This window comes from Larus michahellis, chromosome 1 (genome assembly GCF_964199755.1).
Source record: "Larus michahellis chromosome 1, bLarMic1.1, whole genome shotgun sequence".
NCBI lineage: Eukaryota > Metazoa > Chordata > Aves > Charadriiformes > Laridae > Larus > Larus michahellis.
In genome coordinates, this window is record NC_133896.1 from 52593553 (window position 1) to 52616646 (window position 23094).

The 23094-nt window shown below is 43.1% G+C and overlaps 1 protein-coding gene across 2 annotated transcripts in view; it reads left to right on the forward strand.

Annotated features, from left to right (window-relative positions):
• Positions 1-319: 319 nt before the first annotated feature.
• Positions 320-23094, forward strand: part of SLC17A8 (solute carrier family 17 member 8) — a 29929-nt gene continuing 7154 nt past the window's right edge. For both annotated transcript variants that reach the window (XM_074572662.1, XM_074572664.1), the window contains exons 1-6: positions 320-1098; positions 8355-8607; positions 11483-11601; positions 16815-16929; positions 17403-17490; positions 20309-20395. In XM_074572662.1, coding sequence (XP_074428763.1) covers positions 956-1098; positions 8355-8607; positions 11483-11601; positions 16815-16929; positions 17403-17490; positions 20309-20395 — 805 coding nt within the window. In that variant the 5' untranslated portion in view covers positions 320-955. The remainder of the gene's footprint in view (positions 1099-8354; positions 8608-11482; positions 11602-16814; positions 16930-17402; positions 17491-20308; positions 20396-23094) is intronic.

The following is a 23094-nucleotide window of genomic DNA, read 5'->3' on the forward strand; positions in this document are numbered from 1 at the left end:
TGACGAGCGTGCTGGCCAGCTGCATTTTCACAAGCGTTTTCATTAAATACTTCCTGCCATGCTAGGAAATGTGTGTTGTCATCACGAAGTCACCTTGAGTTGGACTGGTTCACCTCTTTTGGCCACTTTGTGTTTCAAAAATGCAATGCATTTAGTTTAAAGCCTGTCTTTCACTGCTTAGTCAAACAGCATCGCACCAATGCATCTCTGTGTCTGTCTGCCCGATGGCCAAGGAACATCAATAATAAATGACCAGGCTGGGGAAGGTGGCTCCGGGTTCAAACCAGTGGGTGCATTGGGGGGGGGCACATAGCGAATGGGAACTGTAGCTTGCAATAATCCCCTCCCCGCAGAAAGGCCTCGTAAATGTTTAATAAACTTCTTGCCCTGGCCATAGATGAGGTCTTATTAACGAACCGGAGTGGCTTGAGGACAGGTATTGTGTCCGTTACTATAGCACCACCTTGCACAGGATCTCGGTGTGAAAGCGGCAGGGGAGGGAAGGAAGGAGGGAGGCAGGCACTGAGGATGAGCCCCGGCCAGCCAGACTGACTGAGGTTCGCCCGTGGAGCCAGCGGCAGCCGTGTCCTGCCCAGCCAGGGACTCCGGCCCTCGGCAGCATCTCCAGCTGCCGGGCTGCAGCCTGCGGACTCGCTGCCCCCGCACAGGTACCCGACCCCGCACGGATGCGTGGCAGAGCTGCTGCAAGTGCACCACCGAGTCCCTGAGTGCTTCCGACGGGGTTTCACTCCAGAGCTTTTTCCCAACTGACTTTCTGGCTTTGGAAGATTTGGTTTGATTTTTTTTTTACACCTTATTATTATTTTTGCTTTTGTTTTTTTTTTTTTTCCTTCCATGCTCCTTTCTTGAGCAACTGGTTGCTATTGCAGAGGTCACTGAGAGGACCGGCGGAGGCTCCCGAGTCTGGCATCGGGAAATATGACAGCAGAAGTGGATGCTTGTTAACGTAAGCGATTTACTGAAGAAGAAAGACAAAATGCCTTTCAAAGTGTTTGGTTCCCTGAAGGAAAGATTTTTTAACTCAGGAAAGGAAGAGGTGAAGAACACCCTTAGTGACTCACTGGGGAATCTGAGAAGGTAAAGTCCTACAGAAAATTCCCAGACAGGTCCATTGGTTCAATTTATTAAGGAGAAATGAAGGAGAGAAAAAGGTAGAAACATACAACAGAATTTAGAGCTGCAAAATTAATCTCTGAGTTCAAACAGTGAGAGACACCTTGCTGCAAGAGAGAAGATGTAAAAGGAGCACTGTTACAACAGTGTATGACTATAGATGGTAGAATATTTATATTAAACAGAAAATGGGTGAAAATAAGTTATAAAGGAGTGTTCTAATATTACAAAGAGCATGAAAATGTGTTTTAATTAAAAAACTTTCAAATAATTAAATGTGAATAATTCTGTGGCTTAGCTTGCATGAGAAAACCCGATGATTTAATGGGAATTAACACTCCCAAATGATGCCACTCTTGAAATTAGATTTAATGTTCCTAAATTACAGAGGCTTTTATGAAAATCTTGTTCCAAATCAGTAAAAGAAAATGCACTAAGTAGAGATGTGTACGTGTGTGTTTACTGAGACTAACAAATTAGAAAAAGAAACAGGAAAAGCAGCTGTTTGCCAGCAAAAAGAGAAAAGATTATGGATTTTTATCTTAATCTGACAGTTCATGAAGAAACAAACTGAAAGATTTTCATTTTTTGATAAATGAAAATATGATGCAGCAAATGGCCAGTTTCATAAAGTGAAAGAGATTTCTTATTTAAATGGAAGATTATTTCTATTATTAATGGCCACTAGCAACACTTATTTGTGTAATCATATTTGTGTAATCATGAGGGTCCAGTGGCATTTCTTGCGTGCTTGATATTAAGCGTTTCAAATCTTTGTACGGATCAGGACAACATTTTAATCGAATGTATTTTTAGTGATTGAATTGTATTTGCTTTTTATCCGTCCCATTACCTTTTTTTGGGAATGCTATTTCGAGTTGAGATACAGTTCTTGGCACATCTGAACATGCCTTTGATCACAAGAAAATGTATAATATTTTATTTGTATCATACTACAGCATGTATATACAAGAAAATAAGCACATATACTTTTAAAGAAGTTACTGATATACACTGGTAGATTGCCGTTACACAATTTCTATACCATGTGAATGGATTACCTGTGTTCCCCACAGTTTCAACCTAACTTTTCTTCATTTACAGTGTTATGGATGAAGTCTGACGTTTTGCTTTTTTTACTATTAGGATACTCTACAGTAATTCCAGGGATTCAGTTTTTCTTTTAAAACATGAAGTCATTTATTCAAATCATAAATTCTCTTTGTTGTGGGCTCTGCTGGCCAATCTGACCAAATACACATGGGGTTTGTATTTAATGAGTGTATGATGTGGCAGTACACTGGGTTTGCTATGTGGAAACAGTATGCAAACCTTAAATTATCCAGATTCCTCTCCTCATAGCCAGTTACCAAGGATGTCATGCTGGCTCTTACACAGTTGGTACTGTGTATCCAGTACCGGCATCCAACTTCAGCAACATTGCTACTGAATCAAACCAAATCAAATCTGAGTTGAGACACAAGAAAGTTTGCTGGACTTAATTATTTTCTGTTTTAAACGTATGCGTACCAGTGCCTTTTAGATGCATTAGCCAGTGGAGGAAATAATCCAAACAATAAAAGCTTTTTTACTATGTCTGCAATCAGATCTAAGTAAGAACTGCTGCAAGTTGAGCAGTCTCTTAGGAAATATGCATTCATATTTGAAGGTTTCTGTAGGGAATGAAACATGCATGTTTTTAACTTGAACTTCATTCTCTACAGCTCAGCCTACAAGAGAAGGCATACACTTCTACTTTTACATGATGGAACGTACGTATATGTACCAGCTGCAACCTCGACTTTGCTCTTCATCCAATCCAACTGGTTTTAATATAGTGTAAATCAGCAAAGAATTTGGTTTATCTTCTAGCATTTGAAAGCTGATTAATTATATTAATGCGCATTCTAGATTAGGTCTCCAAGTGTGATTTCACTGGCTGCTGCGCATCGACGTGGGATCAAAACTAGCAAAGTGTGCAGAAAAATACTTTTTAGCTTTGGTAAATATGACGAGTCTATGCCTTCCTACCACATTTTGTCTGTCTTGCAAACAACAGAGCAGATCCAGAAGCCAGTGTCCGGCAAGACCAGCTGCCGGATACTGGCTGCCCCATAGCAATTACCCACAAACAAGTTCAAGTGCTAAAGCACGAGCAGCATAAAGCGATTTACTGCCTCCTCACAGCTGTGTAGCAACCTCAAATTACTTTGTGGGTGCTGCAAAACAAGAGTCTGCTCATGGGAGGTTACTTTAGGGTAGCTGGATCCTGGAAGGGAGGCAAGGGGGACTGAACCAGTGAGACTTGAGAGGTGTCCTCTCTCTAGGCTGTTGCCAACAGTTTCATTTGTGAGATCTTGGAAGGTGTTTTAGAAAATGTTTTAGATATTTTGTACAAAATAATTTTCTACACAAAATTTGGTTTGTTCTTGATTAGTTAAATACGGCAGGGCAGCAAAAAAAATATTAGAGAATTCAAGGTTTGGGTGAATGGATATCAGAGCTGGAGCTCCTCAAGCCTTTTAAGTTTCCCAGAAAAGAAATCTTTTCCTGCAGAGCTTCTTGGTGTGCACAAACACTTTGGGCCTTCTGTGAACTTAGTATAGTGAAAGAAAAATTAATGAACTAAAGTAAAATCTCAGGCTCCGCCTACTCTGAGGATTTCAGGAGTCTTGGACCAGCTAATGGCAACGGTGGGCTTACTGGTGAAGTGGGAAGTGACTAAGTGGGTATACAACTCAATAATGTCACGGTTAATGTGAAAAGTCATACGGGCCATGTCACCCAGCTGCTGTATGTAGGTCTGGGCTCCCATAGGTGTAGCCCTGGCTGCTGCAGATGTCCCTTGGTGAATTATACAGCCTAAACCACTAAAAACTGCAACGTGAAGCTGGGCGATGTATCCTTGCATTGGGCAGGGCTCTTCCGCCTGTGCTGGATCGTGGCCTTAGTCCTCTTAAATTTTCCCTGTGCACACAAGTACAGAGAGTTTAGTGCACCGCAGCCCGTGAGCACTGTGATCACACTGCGGGGTGCCCAGACTAAACTGGTTTGTGAGTCGTGCGAGGTCCCTTGCTCAGCGGTGCTAGTGCAAGGGCACGATACACATGTGCAGGGCTGGGCTACAGCCACCTGAGGGGCATCCCTCCAGCAGATTGAGGCGATGCTGAGGAGAAACTGCGAGGCTGCCCTGCAGCCTGGGAGCACAGCACCTGTGGGATGTGGTCCCATGGCACATATGTTGGAGACATGCCATGAGTTTCATGCAAATGCCACACAGGAACCAGCCAGAGAGGTCCCACGCACGGAGCAACTTAAAAGGGTTTGCCCGTCTGTACTGGGATTTTCTACCAATGTGTCAATTGCAGGGTTTGGTATGGAAAATTATCACCTGGGCAAATCCCTAGAGAGTAAATGAGATCTCAGAATATTGTATCTGCTTTTGGATAAATGCTATTTTTCAATAGTTAGTGAGTAGGTTTCTGAAATAACGCCAGGATCAGCAGTAATTGCTCCATGTGATGACTGATGCTGGATTTCTAGGCGTGAGGTTTGAACATTGTGTTATGGTTGTGCTGCAGCTGCCCGTGAAAGACTGTGTTATCCCTTAAAAGTCATTCTAGAATGTGTTCTAACACATGGCAAGTATTAACATTTGCCCGTTATTGTAAAATCTATGTGTTTCTCATCAAATTAAATGAAATGGTATGATTTTAGTCCACGCACTTTGTCATTTAAAGAAATAACTAATTCCTATGCTAGAATCCCATAAATACAGATTGCTGAACGTGTATATGTTTTAGGGATTTGATTTATTACTGATAGGAATTTTTGAAATTTCTTTCGTTCTTCCAAAATTCTGTGTCTGCCAGAGCAATGTCATTCAATAAAGAAGAGAAAATTTGCATACAGTTATTATGACATTTGGGCACAGATCATGGACGCAGATCTCTTCAAATAGCTTAGCTCTTCTTACTTGCCAAATGTGGTATGTTTGCTGAAAAAAGGAAACAGACTGATGTAAGGACTGAACATTTTCCGTGTAGGTAAATGCTCTCCTGCGTTAGTCAGATAATTAGAGAAGAGCCCTGGCTCTGAAGCGGTTTTCTTCTAAATCATTGGTGTACAAGAAGTGAAAATTTTCAGTGGCACTACCAAAATAGATGGATCGATTGGAAGACATATTTCTCATCTTTTCACGGAGTTGCCATACCTTCATTATATACCTGTTCAATAAAATAAAGCCCAAAAGCTAGGTCAGACACTGGCTCCGTCAATGTCTGCGCTGTTAATGCTTCATCCTGGCTCCGTTTGGAGTGCTACTGCGAAAGAGTTTTCTCCAAGACAAATCTGCTATAGAGGGGTTAACATTAAGCTTTAAGGGTATGAAATATACTGTGTGGATTTGGGGCCATGGATCAGTCCTCAACTTGTTTTTATTAAAGAGTAATTGAATACAATAGCAAAACAATTAATTGCTTTGCAGAGGCATTGTTGGCCCATAGTGCTAGTCCCGGCTCACCACTTTTAACAGTGAATTTGGAGCCGAAGGATGTTTTCATGCCTATCTGAATTGACAGCCAGCTGAAAGTGTCCGGATCGGAACAGATGTTTTGGCTTTGCATGACGTGCCTAATCTTTGCCATCTGCTCAAAATAATGCACTAATTAAAGTCTAAAGTCTCTCTTATAAATAGAGAGTCTGGTAAAGGTATAAAAATTTTAGAAATTGTGCTTTGATTTAATTCAATCAGTACCTTAGATTATGTTAGAGGAAGACAAATTACTTCTTTTCATTTGTTAATAACTCTTTTGAGATGACAACAGTTCTAAAAAACTAATTATTACATTTTCTTTTCACTTCCTGAGGTCTTTATTTTTGATATTTTATGCAGTTTACACCTACCTATATTAGCACGCAGAGCATGGAATATATGGTGTCTTCTTTTTAAAGTGCCTGACTGCATTAGTCTCTGTACTCTCATTTCACTAACAAATGCTCTTTCCCTGCCAGTGAATCATAAGATCTCAATCACCTTCAATAACGCCACAGTAATATCACATTTCCTGTGTTACCTTGCGTTAAGGCAAAGTCTTCCCTCCAGCCCGACCATGAGCTAATGATCTAAATTTGCAGTTAGCACTGCTTTGAGCAAGGGATTAAATCAAATAATCCTGGGAGTTCCCTTCTAGTCCCAAACACTCTGATTCCAGTGTTTCTTGGAAATGTGAGCTGACAGAAATTTTTGCGAAGGCTAGAGCTGAAGTAATAGTTTTATGATTTGATGTAAAAAGGAATAATATAGTAAATGATGCACCAGTTAGCCTGTAGCTCTAAAGCCTAGAAATGCTGAGATTTTTAAGTGAAAATTCATATTGGAAAGATATATTTAAGTCCACAGGAAGCACCCCAGGAAGCCATGCTTACCACCTATATTTGCAAACCCTTTACTATAGAGTACTATCCATTAGATTGTGGGTAGTACATTAGACTTACAGCAACTGGAGAAAGCTGTGATTAAACCAACACTGTTCTCCCGAAAGACACAACTGTGTAGATCAGCCAGGTGTGGCACATCCATGTATGCTCTGTCAACATTGCTTTATAGCCAACTTTTATATGGAAAACTGAAGTGCATTAGATTTCAAATACACTCAGTACTGGGTGTATTTGCAAAAGAAGTATTGTGTATATGTGTGAAAGAAGGAAATAAGTTACTCCTTATCAGAAGAGTGAATGAAATCATTTCATCACCTTACACAGCAAGCTGGGCTTCCTTTAGATTAAGTAACTCTTCGTATTTTCACAGTACTGAGAGTAACTCCATGGCAGACACAAAAGGGGCTGGATCCTGAGCTCACTGCTTCACAGCCATGCCAAAACTGAAAGGCTTCCTAATGCAGCTGCTGATCGAGGCCTCCCTTTAATAAACACGTAACCTTAAGCTCATGGGTAGTGTTCAGTGGGACAGTCATGTATTCACAGCTGGCCACGTGCTTAAGTGTTTCAGCATGTCAGAAAACCCATATTCTGCATTTAAAACAAATGCATGGGAAGTTAATGTAAGGGAAGGAAGCAGTTAGCTCCAGTCCAGGGGTTTGGTTCTTTCTCTCCTCACCTTTTCTACCAGAGATATTCCTTGGTCCTGCAGCACGGGGTGTTAATAGCTCCAATCAGATTGGGAGAGCATATTAATTTTTAATTGCGCTATCGTGCAATTCCAGATTACATGGAAGTGCTATTTTGTTCAATATGAATCTCTCAGCTGGGGTGCTTGTAGGAAAACGAAGGGCTGGATACACAAAGCCGGAAGAGCTGCACTCCCATGTTAGCTCGTAGCCGGTGGGCAACCTCTCGCAGGCTGAAATGGCTGGGTACCATCTGCTCCTATCCTGAGTAAACGGGAGAGCTCACACCCCTGCCACCTCCCCTCCCAACTGCCCTGCAGTTGCCGCACCAAATTTGATGCCAGGCAAAGCCCTTTCAGCCTCCGCTGCAGAGGAGTGGTGAATCAACGGCCCAGGAAGTCGCCGTCTTCCTTCAGATCTCATTTAATATTAAGCATTTTACACAAAGGGCAACACGTTCAACAACAGGAGTTGCAGGGGTTCACCTTGCGATGACCTAAGAACTTGTAGTGAGAGGATGTTTCAGAGAAGGGGGGACATGTGGCTTCAAATCCCTCCAGGCAGAGAAAGTCTGGGCCTGGCCCTTTTACATCTTAAACAGGGGCTCTGATGCCAGAGCCTTTTCTCCTGTTCACTATAGCCCTGATTTCTGTCTCACAGGTGAAAACAATTCACAGGGAGTTTTGGGCTCAGCAAAACCATGCTCTGTGCTGTATTTGCCCTTTTCTTGAAACCTGCTGCCAGCTCTGCTTAGTGGATCTAATTAGAAATCATGATTAATTTCTTCATATGTATATTTTCCTAACAACCAGCAGAATTTATCACAACAGAGCTCAATATAGCACCCATGAATATGCTTATTAATAGCCTGTGAGCATTCTTCCAGCTAGCTGTCTGGCTAGGTGGCTCAGATTTACAAACTTCAGAGTTCGTTCATGAAAACGTGTAGTCTATGCTGACCTTTCACAGCCTGCCCAGCATTGACTCATCACACCACCAAAGAGACAAACGCCTCGCAAGGAGATGATTTAGCAGCTGACTGGAGCGCGTAATTTTAAGGCATTTTCATTTTCTCTTTCTTCACCCGTTTAGGAAAATTGATGGCACCAACGTAGAGGAGGATCACATTGAGCTGACAGAAGAGGGGCGGCCAGTGCAGGCAAGCACCCGCAAGCCGGCACCCTGCGACTGCCACTGCTGCGGGCTGCCCAAGCGCTACATCATTGCCATCATGAGCGGCCTGGGCTTTTGCATCTCCTTCGGAATCAGGTGCAACCTGGGTGTTGCCATTGTGGAAATGGTGAACAATAACACTGTCTATGTTAATGGGAAACCAGAGCTGCAGGTGAGAAAACGTCTTCCTTTCGCTGCTCTGAGCAGACCCCATTGCAAAATCATCAAAGTCCCAGATATCAAAGTACTGTGTATACATAGATCAAAAACAGAGACGTGTGAATGTGGATTCACATAGATGTGTAGGTGCTTAATTCCTATTTAGGTCTCTAAGTCCAATTAAAAATCTGTAAGACCTGAGGGTTTGCAATATCATAGAGGGTGTAAGCAGCAGAAATGAGAACTGAGTTGGCTTGCATGTCTCTCAGGTCCCTGATCTTTCAGTCATAGACAGATTTTGTTGTAGTGGCAGAAGCTTTTACTATTTACTATCTCTCAAGAAAGCACACTCTGATGTTACTAGAGAAGCAATGATTAATTGCTGTACGTAGCACTGCACTCACTCTATTCAGACCAGTAGGTGACTTACAAGACCTTAAAGTAGTCACTGGCAACAAGGCAAGAGGTTTTTACAGGTTATTGACAGTGTGGGTTGTTGTCTAGAGGTATTCGGATCTAGGTGCCAAGCTATTATCAAATTTGCAATATATGGCATGTATTTCTCCGCAGATGCCTACAAACCTTTAACGATGCACCCAAGGAACTGCAGGTTCAATGCATATCTTAATTTCCCCAGTCCTGCCTTCGTACATGGCAGCAATATCATAAGTCCCCTTACTGACTTTATGAACTTGAACCTCATTTACAATTGCTCTACTTGTTGATTTATTTTTGGATGCTGTCATAACAAATTATTCACAGGAATATTGACTCTTACCTGAGGATTCCCAATGGGCTGAGGTCTAGGAGGAAAGCCACTGCAGAAGGACAAAGCATCATCAGACCCTCCCAGGGCACAGAGGCTTCCGCCAGCCCATGGATTCCCTTTGTTTGTCAGCACAATCCCTAAAACAAAACACATCTTCCAGAGAGGCAGATACCTTCTGTCGTGTTGCTAGAGGTGAATGAAAAGCTGTGCAATTATTCATCATCTTGTCTTGCAAATATTTTAATGTTTGGTGCAAGAAAATTGCAGAACGTGTCTATAGTAAATTTCAAAAGTTAAAAGAGTGTTTCTAAACAGACTCAATAAACCCTAGAAAGATTTACCAAAGTGAATGAAGAGTTTTCTAGTTCTTCCTCATCTGCAATCTCCTCTGACCAGCTTCTGCTGCTTAAACTTGCTGCTGAATTTGTATTTATTCAGTCTAATTCCTGCTCCCCAGGGTCCCACTGTGACTTTCTGGTTCTATACTTCACCCTGGAGCACGAGAAAGGCCCGCATAGGCTGGGAAGCTCAGAAGAGGTAGTTTGAGGAAATTTGGACAAACTCATCTCACAAATCTCAAATTATTCTGTTTGAGCATGAGCACCTCCTGATACAGGAAGTTTTTCCACGTTTCATGGTGTTTCTGCCTTCAGAAATTAACACCACCTAGTTCCACTAGGAACTATGCTGGAAATAATTTTTGGAAAATTAGGTATTAGGTTACAGAAATGTAACTCACTTAGGAAAGTGGGTCTCTTGTCAGAATGCATATTGATGGGGAGGGAACTCCTTTAGCCCTCTGTAAAACATGCCTGGCTAATTAATGCCACCTTTCTCCCTGCAGGTCAAATGATGAGCTGTTTTTCAGTTTGCTTGTTTGGGAAAAAAATCAATCTACCGGGGAAAACTGGTTCTTCTTTTTACACACAGAAAGTAATACAGAAAAAAAGAGATGTTAAAGTTTTTCGTTCTAGTTTTCGTTCTTCTGTAGTGTTCTAGTGACAATTTTAATTCAGAATCTAAGAGACGTCTGTGCTACTTCCTCACATGATGCTTAGCCACCCTTCCCTGCAGTGTGATTAGCATATAAATGATTATGAAGAAAAACATCATGGTTTCTCTTTGCTCCAAAACAGCTCTTTTGAACTGAGGGTTCAAGGAGGAAAAGTTGGCACTGACCTTACGTTAGTGTACTCATACTGAGCCAGGCCCTGTCCGACCTCCCAGAATGGCGGGCAGGAGGGGCACCTTGGATCCACTTTCCTTTTCTTCACTTCCTCTATGTTTTGCCCTGGGCTTTGTCTATGCCTCCTTTGAATAAAGTATGTCAAACAGGGTCATCAGGGAACAGGAATGACCTTATTCAGGAAGAGCCTTGGGAAAACTGAAACTGCTTGGTATCCAAGGATGGAGTGTAGGCTATTTCTCTTGGCTGCAGACATTTTTTGGCTAGGAACCATCTGTGACCTGTGGGTGGCCGCCTGCATCCAAATCCATCCCTACAACTGGCATCACTTTTAATAAAAGACAAACTAGTCAGATATCTAGTGTTACCTAGTTTTATTTCCAGATTGTCTTGTCTTCAGATGTTACCCCTCCCCAACACCATCCCCCTTCCCCTTTTCTGCTCCCATGCCACTTAATGCAGATGGTAGATGGTTAGAGTTTGTCCCTGACAAGGAGAACCACGGATAAGCCCCACCGGGAAGCTGATCAACCCAAAGGACCTAAGCAACCTTGATAATCTTGGGGAAATGGATATGTCCATTGGAAGGCATCAGGTCCTTCTTACAACATTGAGCAGCCTTGAAAACAAAGGTTTCAGGACTAAGCAGCCCAGGGGGGAGCAGTGACAAGTGGCAAAGATGAAGGTCCAGTGTTAGCTGCCCTCCACTCCTATCCCCCTGACTGAAAGCTAAGAGCAAAAGCAGTAATGTCACATGGGAATCGGACATCCTTTTGCCTTAACTGGGGGGTTTCAAGGTCAGCAACACCAGCCAGTACAAAGAGGCTGCCTCAATTTGGAGGAAGGGGTGACTTCTGTGTGACTTCCAAACAGTGGTTATCTTACGATGAGTATGCTTCATCTTACAGCTTTTTTTTTCTGTTTCCTTTACAGAAAGCCCAATTCAACTGGGATCCAGAGACGGTGGGACTCATTCACGGCTCTTTTTTCTGGGGTTACATTGTCACACAAATTCCAGGAGGGTTCATCTCAAACAAGTTGGCTGCTAACAGGTAAGAAAACAATAATCAAAAGAATTAAGCTTTACAGCAAGATGACTGTTTTACACTGTTTAAATGGTGATTATCAAAATAGTGAATTAATGTATTTCAGAAATAATACACATCTGAAACCGAACATGCAGTATTCATGCCTATAACCAAAAATGGGACGAGATTTCCATTATGGGTGTATTGCTGACTCTCCCAATTTCTTTAGTTCATCTCAAATATTTACACATTGCTTCTCTAAACAATACTGCTTTCTGGAGAGTGTTAGGAAAATCACACATAATGCTTCAGACAATGATTGTAGCATTTGTCTTTCAGAAGTTGCCTTAGTGCTTTTTAGCTCAGTTTAACACCAAACAAGAATTTTCCAACAAAATTTGACCTTTCTCCTTTAAAAATTCCCTGTGGACTGAAGCTGGGCAGGTAGGAGTTACAGAGCAATTTATGTTCTGGAGACACAAATCCATCCTCATGCACACAGATATCTTTGCCGTGGCTGATACAGTACTGACTATAATTAGGATTGCCTAAAACTTCTAATAGAGCCTCATGATTTATGTTTGGTAAGCTCTGAGCATCTATACAGGTTTCTTCTGTGCTCATTGTGTTTGCGGTCTGATTTATATTTTTTTTAGTTCAACTGCTTTTGAAAATGAGAGTAAAAAAAGTAGCTAATTTTGCCAAAGCTAACTTTGGTTTTGGGCTTTACTTCAAAAAGTCTTCAGAACTTGGAACATGATCACAAGAGAGAAGGAGATTGTCTGAAGACAGCTGGTTGTGAATGAGCTCATGAGATGCGCATGTTAAGGGCATTTGGGATCTTCAGATAAAAAAAAGATGGTTGGTACTCGCGTCACTCTCTGCAAACAAGACGTGACATCTACATATGCTCTCGGAATTTGAAGAGGTCTTTAAGACCAGTTATATATTGTTTTGCCTCAAACCAAAATACGTTGTTCTCTGCATTCTGCAAAGAGCTATATGTGCTGCAAGACTGCCTGGGCGTTCTTCCCACCCATATGCCCTTATGGAAATGACTCGAGGACAGCGAATAGCCCAGAAGTTCAGTCCCAACTCCCCTCTGTCCGTAACCAAAAGTTACTCAGCGTTCAGTTTGCACTGCTTCTTCAACACTACTAACACCCTCAATTATTCATTTCTCTACCACACAGAAGCGCCTAAGCTGAGTACTTTTCCATCTGCCTAATAAGCCAAACAAATTAGCTAAGCTTAATCATTTTCCCAGCATTTCTAGTCTTGCCACCAGCTTTTGCAGCAGAAGGGCCCCAAAACACAGATGTGCACGCTGTTGGCTAAATAATTCGGCGTAGTATTAGTTTTGCTTTTGTGTCCTTAATTTTCTTGCAAACAGTAAAATCAACCATGTTTATACTGTAACTCAATGTTTTCTGTCAGTGGACTACTTCCTTAGGTACATGTTGTGCATATGCACAGAAAGCTGTATTTCTGTCCCCATGAGAGTTTCAGACTCAATCTAATGCTATACTACAACATCGTATTATGGATTTGACTATCGTGACCAGGTTTAGGAGTAGAATTTGCTGAGGAACAATGATAGCCCAAAAGCTGAGCTCAAGGAGAATTTCTGTTTGCACTAACAGGATTCACAGGTCTGGCTAACTCCATATTTTTTTCCTTTATTCCTTGTTTACCCAACAGCTTCGGTAGATTCACCAGGGGTGCTGAGTTTCTGTTTCAGAGGGGCTACTTGCAAAGACATGGGGCAGGAAATGAGGAGATCTGGGGCCAGTCTGTGAACCCACCACCCGTAGAAAGACAAATGCTTTCTTTTGTCCCAGCTGCACTCCGGCAATGAGATGTATTATTCCAGCCTATTACTGACATTACAGATTTAGGTACAGGCTCTTTTGTTACCTGTTTAAGTCCTGCTCAGCACTGTGCAACCTTGAACATACATGGATGCCCCCACCCCCGGCACTTCTCTAATGCAAATAATTATCCGTAATAATGTGGGATTCAAATGGATCTCAGAACAGCTGAAAATACTAAGAACTTTGCACCAAAACCATCTAACACCATGTAATTTGCTTTATATATTCATCCAAATTTGTTTGGTCTGCATTCGTGAACCATTTAGTGACATTATCACTTTAAGTCGCTGCTTATCCTCAAACATGCTTCTAAATGTAATTTCATCATTGTTTGGCGGTGACGAGAATACGTGAAACATAAGGCACAATCTGATTTCGGTTTTCAGTAAGAGCACCCTGCTGGGCAGAGGAGTCCGTTGCTGAAGAAGTCTGTTTCGATCCCAAAGTGGCAGCTGGCCAGGGATCATGATGGTGAGGAGAGCAGAATATGCGAATGAATTGAAAAGAACTGGGATATTTTTAGTCATGGCAGGGACCCACTTCTTTGGGATAAGTGGCAGTGAACTGCTGGAAAGATGCGACCTCTTTGTGGAAACACTACTCAACCTCTTAAACGGCAGCAGAAGAGTGCCTGGTTCCGACTCCGTATAAATGATGCATTTACAACCTTGGCGTATTAAGAGTTGGCGCTAAACGAAGGAGCAGAGATTGGAAACTCAGCCTTCAGAGCTAGCTGTTTGGATAATTCAACATGTTCTCTTTCTTACAGCTTATTCTTTCGCATGCCTATTCATTTACATAATTTGTGGTAGTTCCCTGAGACTGTCAATGGCGTTATGATAACAGACCTGATATTTCTACTAGTGGCAAGGAAGCAAGGTGCAAAACTCTTTCCTTCACTGATCATAATAGAGAGCTAATACTTATTTCTCAGTTAAATGTTCACTTGGCTTTCAAAGAGTCTTTTAAATGACAAGGTATGGTCATAGGCTTTTTATTCTAGCTCAGGTTTTCAGACTGCTTTCTATATAAATCCTTTCCTTTGTCACATCTCGCCGCCAGCCTACCCACCCTCTTTGCTTATGTGTTCATCTGTTGAGAGCTTTCTTGTCATTCAGATTATAAGCTGTCTAGGCATGGACTGTTGTTTTTGTCAATAGATGCAGAGAATTTAAAGGAAACAGTGTTCATCTCTGACTGTAGATTCTTCGTGCTGTAATACTACCATTAATCCTACTGTGAATAGTAAGACCAGATTCAAAAAAAGAAGTGACATATATTTCCTGTGAATAAGTTTTCAAAAAGAGAGTGAAACGTAAACAATTGAAATCCTTACTTAAAAAAAAAAAAAAGAAAAGGAGAAAAGAATGGCAACAAAAGGTTTTAAAAGTTTATAAATATTTTGAAGTGGAGCATGATGACCAGCTATGCATAAGATCAGTGTATGTCTTTGGCAGAAAAATAAAAAGGGAGCGAAATACTGCTGTTGTCCAGATCATATGATTTCTGATCAAATATCTGCCCAATGCCATTCATTTATCAGAAGGAAGCTTAACATGTCTTTCTGAAATGCCACACGCATAACAAGACAACCCAAAGCTTGCTAAATGTCAATTTAACAATGTTAATGTTAAATGAATTTGAGTAGTTTGAAAAAGGAACATAAATTATGGTCCACAAACAGCAGCATGCCGCTAGCTAACATCAGTGTAGCTGGGAGCTGAGGGCCTTGAACAAAAGAGGCTGCTTTATTCTCAGGGTGCCACCTTGAGTCCTGGAGCAAGAGAGGGCAGCTTTGGGCTGACCTCCCATATCCTAAGCGCTGGGGTCCCCAGGGCCACCAACTGCTGCAACTTTCTGTCTGCAGGATGAAAGACCTCTCGCACAAAGGCAGTCCCCAGGGAGCCAGACACTGTTGCTTTGAATTGCAGGCAACACAAAGAAGACGGTAAACTACTGAGGATTAATGGTAATCCATTCAATTCAAATGATGCTTGGCCGTTTTTGAGAACTTCTGCTGCCGGTTCTGATATTTTTCAGTGCTGTAACAGGATCTTAGAGGGGATCCTCATGTACATCAGCTTCCACAGATGCTGGAGTAATGAACTCTTGATATCCAGACAGTGTGTGATGCAGCTATTGAACCCCATTCGTTGCACAGAAAGGAAACCTGAGGCTTCAGTCAGCCGGATGTGAAGATACATGAAATCTAATCCACGTACAGCTCATTGCTATGAATGGTAGTAATTTCAGTTATTGTTCCAGCTGGTTGTTCTCAGTCTCTTTCTTGGTTTCCAGTAGTGTTTTTCATGCTGCAGCAGCCTCAGTTTTTAAATGAGCTCCCCAGATGTCCTTTCATGAGCTGGGCACCCAGGGATGCTTTTCTCTTGCACTGCAGCATCAACGCCTGGCAAACCTGCAGCCCATGCCATACTGAAATGACGGCCCCTGCAGCCCAGCTATCCTTCATGTCTAGCGTCACTGCTGTTTATTATTGACACAGAGCAGTAAGTGGGCACCACTCTGGTTAAACACAGGAAAGCCCGTGTCCATGCTGGGAAAAGCTCCCACAGACTGCAGTGAGTGAGGCAGACATGGCTTTGAGTCCTACCCCAGGGCCTCTGAGTGGCCTGGACTTTCAGGGATGCTGCTTGGATCCATTACCATTACAAAGAGGTTTCTGCTGACTGTTTCTCTAATGGGTGGTAACATTTTGGAGGCTGCGAATGATTTCCCAAAGGCCCCAGGTGCATTCAGAGCCCTGACTGACTTGCCACCAGCTGCAGCAAGTGCCCTTCGTGAAATTATTAGATCATGTTTTTCGCAGAAGTTGTCTGGTAGAAATGCCCCTTCTAGGTCATAGTCACAAAGGACACTTGTAGCTGTTATTTAGAGAAATGATGTTGGAAAGGAGTTGATCTTAACCAGGCCTGGTATAGCATCAAGTGGAACTAACCAGCACTCGACCACGTTCAGAGAGGCACTTAAACCAGACTTTACCCAATTTAAGTTAAACCCTATTGATATAACAGAATTTAAGTGCTTCCCAGGATAGGAACGCTTCTCAGTTCAGGACTTATATAAACAGCTTAGCCTTCAGTACCAACACCCATATCTCTTCCTCTGATACAAAGGAAAATCCAGCAGCTTTAAGTATGTAAAAACCTCTGTTCCATTCAGAGAAGAAAATGTATTGACCATATGGGGATTTATCCCCTTCTGCCAATAAAGGAACTTTACAAGTATTTGAGTTGGTGAGATCATGGTAAGTGAGATTGTCTCTGCAACTGTACCCAAGAACAGCATCAATTCTGCAAAGTAGACAATAACTATATTCCCTTTCATGTTACCTTTTCTCCATAGGGTATTTGGAGCAGCTATCTTTCTAACATCTACACTGAACATGTTCATCCCTTCTGCAGCAAGGGTTCATTACGGCTGTGTGATGTTTGTAAGGATTCTGCAAGGTCTGGTGGAGGTAGGACCACTCACCATTTTGGTCCTTTCATATATCATCTGTTTTTGGAGATTTGCTTCTAAAAAGTCATAAGATCCTTTGGTGAAGTTTTCTGATCAATTTACATTTTTACTTGTTAGTTGTATTTAGGATGACAATTTTTTTGGTCATTACAATTTATATTTTAAAGTGTACCTAAAAAGAAAGAAAAAGTTTAGGTTTTGGTGATACAGTTCAATCTCTTTTAGTTTACTTTTGTCATCCACTGCACGTACCAAACAGCATTTTTACCCCAGAACACATTACCATTTAAGTGATTATCCAAATTGGTTTGACATCTTCATATCCAAACAACAGAACTCTTCCAGGCTTACCTAACCCTTCCTATATCATTCCACGGTGACAAACAGCTAGACAGGTTGGACAGTATCAGCAACTGCTTGTATTAGGAATGTAGTGAAAGCAAATTATATGATGTGTGAAATGTCTGCCAGGGCGTCACCTACCCAGCCTGCCATGGAATGTGGAGTAAGTGGGCTCCTCCGCTGGAGAGAAGCAGGTTGGCCACCACATCGTTCTGTGGTAAGTTGATTGGCTTATATGGTTTATGTAAGTACATATTCCTATTGGACACATTTGGTTCATTTCATTATTTAAAAGAGAAATGCAAACCCTCTGCCCGTTGCTGCATTCGGCTTGTTACTCTGAGCTCAGGAAACTGAGAGTCTTTTTGTTTAGTATGTCCCCATTTTATCATTTAAAGCCAACTCTCAGAATGACCCTCATAGTAAACTAAAAGGGGTCAAGAGGTGCCACAAGAGAGAAACTACACTTCCTTTTTTTTTTTTTTTCCCATTTGCTCTTGTCTTTTGGGATTCCATTTATTATACATGTTGAATTGACCCTCCTAAACAAGCATGCACTTAAAAAAATTTTAAAAGGACTTGAGTACTTTAGGCTGCCTGCCCAATATATTGCAGTGGAGGTGATGTAACTTGTTGCCGCTGGTTGTTCTGCTCCACTTTGTTTTGAATTATGATCAGGCTTGTACTTTGCTCTCTTCTCTGGGTCCCTTTCCAATGCTGACAGCTGGCCTTCTGGAAGATGACTTGTGGGAAATTTCATAAGACTTTGGGGAGAGGAACCCGGTGGAAAGATCGGAGTAATCAAACTCTCTCATTCCCTTTGGAATGTTTCTAGCCTCTGGAAAAAGCCTTAAACCTTGTTATGAAGCAGGGACCAGGAAAAACACTGAGGTTTTACACCTTGCTCTTCAAGGAAGATATCCTCTTTTTGCTTACAGTCACACTAATAAAAACAAAACAAAAAAAAGGTTTTCTATGATTAATTCCATTCTCCAGGTAGCAGTTTTTGCCACAGGTCACTCCGTGCTACTACAGTTACTTGCCACAAAAGGGAACTGTGAGTGTCAGACCTGCCTGGCCCTTTCCCAGGTCTAGTTTGAGCTGTCCCCTCCTCACACACTAATGTCTTCACATTCTTTTGGTAACCCTGCAGTCTGCAATTAGCTGCTAATTCCATGGAAAATGGTGAATGCTAGTATCTCCCTACCAGCTCCAGGCTGGTAGATGGCTAAATGTAAGGAAGGTGAGGCATAATCCAAATGTAGTCCCCTTTTCTTTTTTACCCTAAAAACTCCAGATATGCAGAATACAGGGCAGGAATGGTTCTGCTGTAATTTCAAATGTGCTGTGTTGGCAGTGAAGGAAAAGGCACTGCTCGTTACTTCGCTCTGTCATTTCCCTCTAAGACACCCTCATCATCTGTATTTGGTGTGTCCCTTTCCATCTGTAACAGGGAAATTGGAACAGTGAGTGGACGTCTAATAATACTGGAGAAAAATCAGAAATAGTAGGACCTTGAAGAGTAAGTAGTTGGGAAAGGTGGAGGAGGAAACAATGAAAATAAATGCAGGTGGTGGGGTAAAGCCAGCTGAAGATGAATGTCTGTGAGAGAGAATATTCAATAGAAAATGTAAAAGTCAAACGCAAAAAGTCTGTCCATTGGTGGTGGAACTGAAAGACTAGGGGAAAAACTGAAAGACTAGGGGAAATGCAGCGTCCCGTCTCTCAATCGCAGCAGGGAAATACAGCACTAAAATACAGGAGAAAGGGTAAAAGGAGTGAAGCAAGAGAAAAAAAGTAGCTTTTCATAATATGTGACATTTTTTTTTACTACAGGATTTAGTGAATATTTAGGTGTTTCCATTTTCTGTAGAACAGACCAAAAGAGAAGCTTCTCCACCATCAATGCTCTCTCCTTGAAATCCTAGCACCAGGTAGAGAAAAGATCCATCCTGCAGCCCAGCGCTCATTTTAGTGGCTACAGATCACTGATTCTTGCACTTGAAAAGTGCATGGGACCAGTGAAAAAATTAGGAAACCCTGCGTTAACCAGGTTCCTGGTTTCTCTGACTATATTATTGCCTGGGGTTTTTGCTATTGCTGTAGGAAAAATAAATTACACAGAAACGAGGGAGAAGGGTTACTGTGAACCATTGCAGTGAAGTATTTGGTAATGAGCATTAGCTATGTTATACTCTCAAAACTATGAAAATGTAATTTCCTAGAATAATTCAAAGCAACACTTCTTGCATATGAAGCCACTGGCACAGTCTTGCACTGAACCCCAATATCCATAGTGCATGAATTCTCCCTAGGGTCTTCATGGAAATTCCTTTCCAAGCACTTAAATACTCATCTCTTTCTACAAGTCACTCGGAATTGTATTTCACCAGTATTATCTGTTTCCCAATCAGAAACCTTGGCACAGACCACTTTTTAATCCTTTTTTTCCCTGTCAACTTTTGCCTATTTATTCCAGCTGTTTGTTCATGCCGCTGATATGAACTAAACATGCTCAAACAGACTCAGGGTTGGTCTGAACACCCCCTTCACCAGCAGCGCTTGCAGGGACACGGGCTTAGAGCCACGACAAGAGCCTTCCGGCATATCTGCAACCATCAGGATTTCTGGACACCAAAAACGCTTCTGAAATTCAGGCCATTATCTTCGCTGGAGCTCACCTCATACGCTACAGGGTTCGGGGGGATTCCCCACTTCAAGGCATGTTATGCCTGCGTGGTGGTTTACCACCAGTTTCTGCTTTGCAAATCCCATTTACCTACAGGGCACAGCCCTTCTTGCTGCAAAATGAGACTGGTGACCCCACACCAGTGAGGGCCAGTCATTCCCATCACCCCAAGCTAAACTTTACAGTTGCCACCCCATTCCCCACTTTCACAAGAAAGCATGCTGCCAATCAGCCAGAGGCATCCCTCCAGTTCTGCTCCTCTGGGCACCTGCCTGGATCACCTGCACTGGGGGCTGGGCTCACCCATCACAGCTGACATGTTTTCTTATTCCTTTTTTCTCCTCAGGGTCTTATGCAGGTGCGGTGGTCGCCATGCCGCTGGCAGGCGTGCTGGTACAGTATATAGGATGGTCATCAGTCTTTTATATTTATGGTGAGTTGCTTAACGTAATGGATCTCTGTGATTAGGCTGGTACTGCCAGCAGTTTTGTTAAACCTGTATAACAAGTATAGATCAAAGTTGTCTCAGGGACTGAAGACGTTGCAAATGGGTATTCCAATTTATTCCCTAATTATTGCAGCTTCTGAAAGCTTTTATTTTGTAATCATCTGTTATAAAATGCTTTAAAACTGTAATGACCAGTCTACAGCCCATGGTCACCCAGTAACAGGGTTGGCTGCAGTTGTAAAAGTTGTAGCACAAACACATGACACGTGTCCTGGAGCGCAAACTAGCAGTGAATGCCATGGCCTATGCTGCTGATGGGGAGCTGAATGCCTCTGAAACCTCCTGCCCTGAGACATCTGCCCCATGCTGCCCACCCTGGGTAAAGCAGTGCCACCTTTACAAAGCTGTCCCGTCACAGGAGGTATGGCCTCATGGCTGATCTGTGGTGCCTCGTGCTTCCCCCCACGGTACGTGGCAGAGCTGCCTCAAACCCGGCCCTGCACATCAGCAACCCAGTTAAGATGGGTTTTCTCTGGAGACACAGAACGCACCATAATATTTGCCATCACAATCTGATTGTGAAGTTCTTTTACACAAATTTCGACCATGTTATGACCAGTCAGCTTTTTTCCTTCCCCAGGTCCCACATAAAAGCTTTGCTTCTGCCTTTTCTCTGTCCCACGCATATCATAGAATCATAGAATGTGTTGGGTTAGAAGGGACTTTTAAAGATCATAGAATCATAGAATCTTTATGGTTGGAAAGGACCTTTGGGATCATCAAGTCCAACCATACACACACAAAAAAACCCAACAAACCCCTACAATCTCTGTCACTAGAGCATGCTCTGAAGTGCCAAATCTATACGTTTCTTAAACACCTCCAGGGATGGTGACTCAACCACCTCCCTGGGCAGGCTGTTCCAGTGCCTGACCACTCTTTCAGTAAAGGAATTCCTCCTAATATCTAACCTAAACCTCCCCTGCCGCACCTTCAGACCATTACCTCTGGTCCTGTCATTATTTACTTGGGAGAAGAGGCCAACACCCACCTCTCTACAACCTCCTTTCAGGTAGCTGTAGAGGGCAATGAGGTCTCCTCTCAGCCTCCTCTTCTCCAAGCTAAACATGCCTAGATCCCTCAGCCTCTCCTCATATGACCTGGTCTCCAGACCCCTCACCAGCCTGGTAGCTCTCCTCTGGACACGCTCCAGCGCTTCAATGTCCCTCTTGTACAGAGGGGCCCAGAACTGAACACAGTACTTGAGGTGAGGCCTCGCCAGTGCCGAGTACAGAGGCACGATCACGTCCCTGCTCCTGCTGGCCACGCTATTCCTGATACAAGCCAGAATGCTGTTGGCCTTCTTGGCCACCTGGGCACACTGCTGGCTCATGTTAAGCTGGCCATCCACCAGCACCCCCAGGTCCTTTTCTGCCGGGCAGCTTTCCAGCCACTCTTCCCCAAGCCTGTAGTGTTGCTTGGGGTTGTTGTGACCAAAATGCAGGACTCGGCACTTGGCCTTATTAAACCTCATACAGTTGGCCTCGGCCCATCGATCCAGCCTGTCCAGGTCCCTCTGTAGAGCCTTCCTACCCTCAAGCAGATCAACACTCCCACCTAGTTTGGTGTCGTCTGCAAACTTACTGAGGGTGCACTTGATCCCCTCATCCAGATCATTGATAAAGATATTAAACAAAACCGGCCCCAAAACTGAGCCCTGAGGGACACCACTGGTGACCGGCCACCAAGAGGATTTCACCCCATTAATCGCAACTCTCTGGGCACGGCCATCCCGCCAGTTTTTAACCCAGCGAAGAGTACACTTGTCTATGCCATGATTCGCCAGCTTCTCCAGGAGAATGCTGCGGGGGACGGTGTCAAAGGCCTTACCAAAGTCCAGACAGACAACGTCCACAGCCTCCCCCGCATCCAGAAGGTGGGTCATATGGTCATAGAAAGAGATCCAGTTGGTTAAGTAGGACCTCCCCTTCCTAAACCCATGCTGGCTGGCCCTGATCCCTTGGCTGCCCTGCACTTGCCGTGAGAGTTCACTCAAGATAATCCTCTCCATGATCTTTCCTGGTACCGAGGTCAGGCTGACAGGCCTGTAGTTCTGCGGATCCTCCTTCCGACCCTTCTTGTAGATGGGCGTCACATTAGCCACCCTAATCCTCTAGTCCAACCCCCCTGCAGTAAGCAGGGACGTCTTTAACTAGATCAGATTGCTCAGAGCCTCATCAAGCCTGGCCTTGAATGTCTCCAGGGATGGGGCCTCTGCCACCTCTCTGGGCAACCTGTCCCAGTGTCTCACCACCCTCATTGTAAAGAACTTCTTCCTAATGTCTAATCTAAACCTACCCTGCTCTAGTTTAAAACCATTGCCCCTTGTTCTATCGCTACATGCCCTTGCAAACAGCCCCTCCCCAGCTTTCTTGTAGGCCCCCTTCGGGTACTGGAAGGCTGCTATAAGGTCTCCCTGGAGCCTTCTCTTCTACAGGATGAACAACCCCAGCTCTCTCAGCCTGTCCTCATAGGAGAGGTGCTCCAGCCCTCAGATCATCTTCGTGGCCCTCCTCTGGACCCGCTCCGACAGTTCCATGTCCTTCTTGATGTAATCACATAATACCAGCGACAAAGGGCTCAAACGCTTTTCAAGCAGGCATACAATATACACTGAGTTAGTT